This window comes from Nannospalax galili, unplaced genomic scaffold, assembly GCF_000622305.1.
Source record: "Nannospalax galili isolate Female #2095 unplaced genomic scaffold, S.galili_v1.0 scaffold132, whole genome shotgun sequence".
Taxonomy (NCBI): Eukaryota; Metazoa; Chordata; class Mammalia; order Rodentia; family Spalacidae; genus Nannospalax; species Nannospalax galili.
Genome location: NW_008332644.1, coordinates 3215350 through 3215893, shown reverse-complemented (window position 1 = coordinate 3215893; position 544 = coordinate 3215350). Strand labels below are relative to the sequence as shown.

The 544-nt window shown below is 40.6% G+C and overlaps 1 protein-coding gene across 1 annotated transcript in view; it reads left to right on the top strand.

The window, feature by feature from the left end:
• Positions 1-182, top strand: part of Cga (glycoprotein hormones, alpha polypeptide) — a 10804-nt gene extending 10622 nt beyond the window's left edge. The window contains exon 4 of the mRNA XM_008827553.2: positions 30-182. Within this exon, the coding sequence (XP_008825775.1) occupies positions 30-107 (78 nt within the window). The 3' untranslated portion in view covers positions 108-182. The remainder of the gene's footprint in view (positions 1-29) is intronic.
• Positions 183-544: the final 362 nt, after the last annotated feature.

The following is a 544-nucleotide window of genomic DNA, read 5'->3' as shown; positions in this document are numbered from 1 at the left end:
CCCCCCCCTCTCTCTCTCTCCTCCTTTAGGCCACAGTGATGGGAAACACCAGGGTGGAGAACCACACTGAGTGTCACTGCAGCACTTGCTATTACCACAAGTCTTAACTCTTGGGAAAGGCGGTGTTGATGAAGACTAGTTCTTCGGAATGGCACCGTATGATGCAACTGCCTCTTCCTTAGCAGCCCATTTGATATTCTCCAGTTGCCTACTGCAGTGTATTGCCCTTTTTATCCTTATCCTTCAGTATAATTGGCAGTCTAGCTCTTTGCATTTGGAATAAAGTATAGTATTTAGGATGATCATAAAAGCATAAAAGCTGGTTCCATAAAAAATAAAGTCCTTAAATCATCAATCACTAAATTATCATTTTTCCTTAAAAATAAAGCCATTTGGTTTTGGTAGTATTTATCCAAAGGGTAAATTGGGACCTGTCATGGAGACTCTTGCTTCCATCTGGCCTCCTGGAAATAGACTGTGCACTCTTTTAACGTTTGCTACTTAACCAGAGAAAATGGCATAAGAACTTCTATATCTACTCATT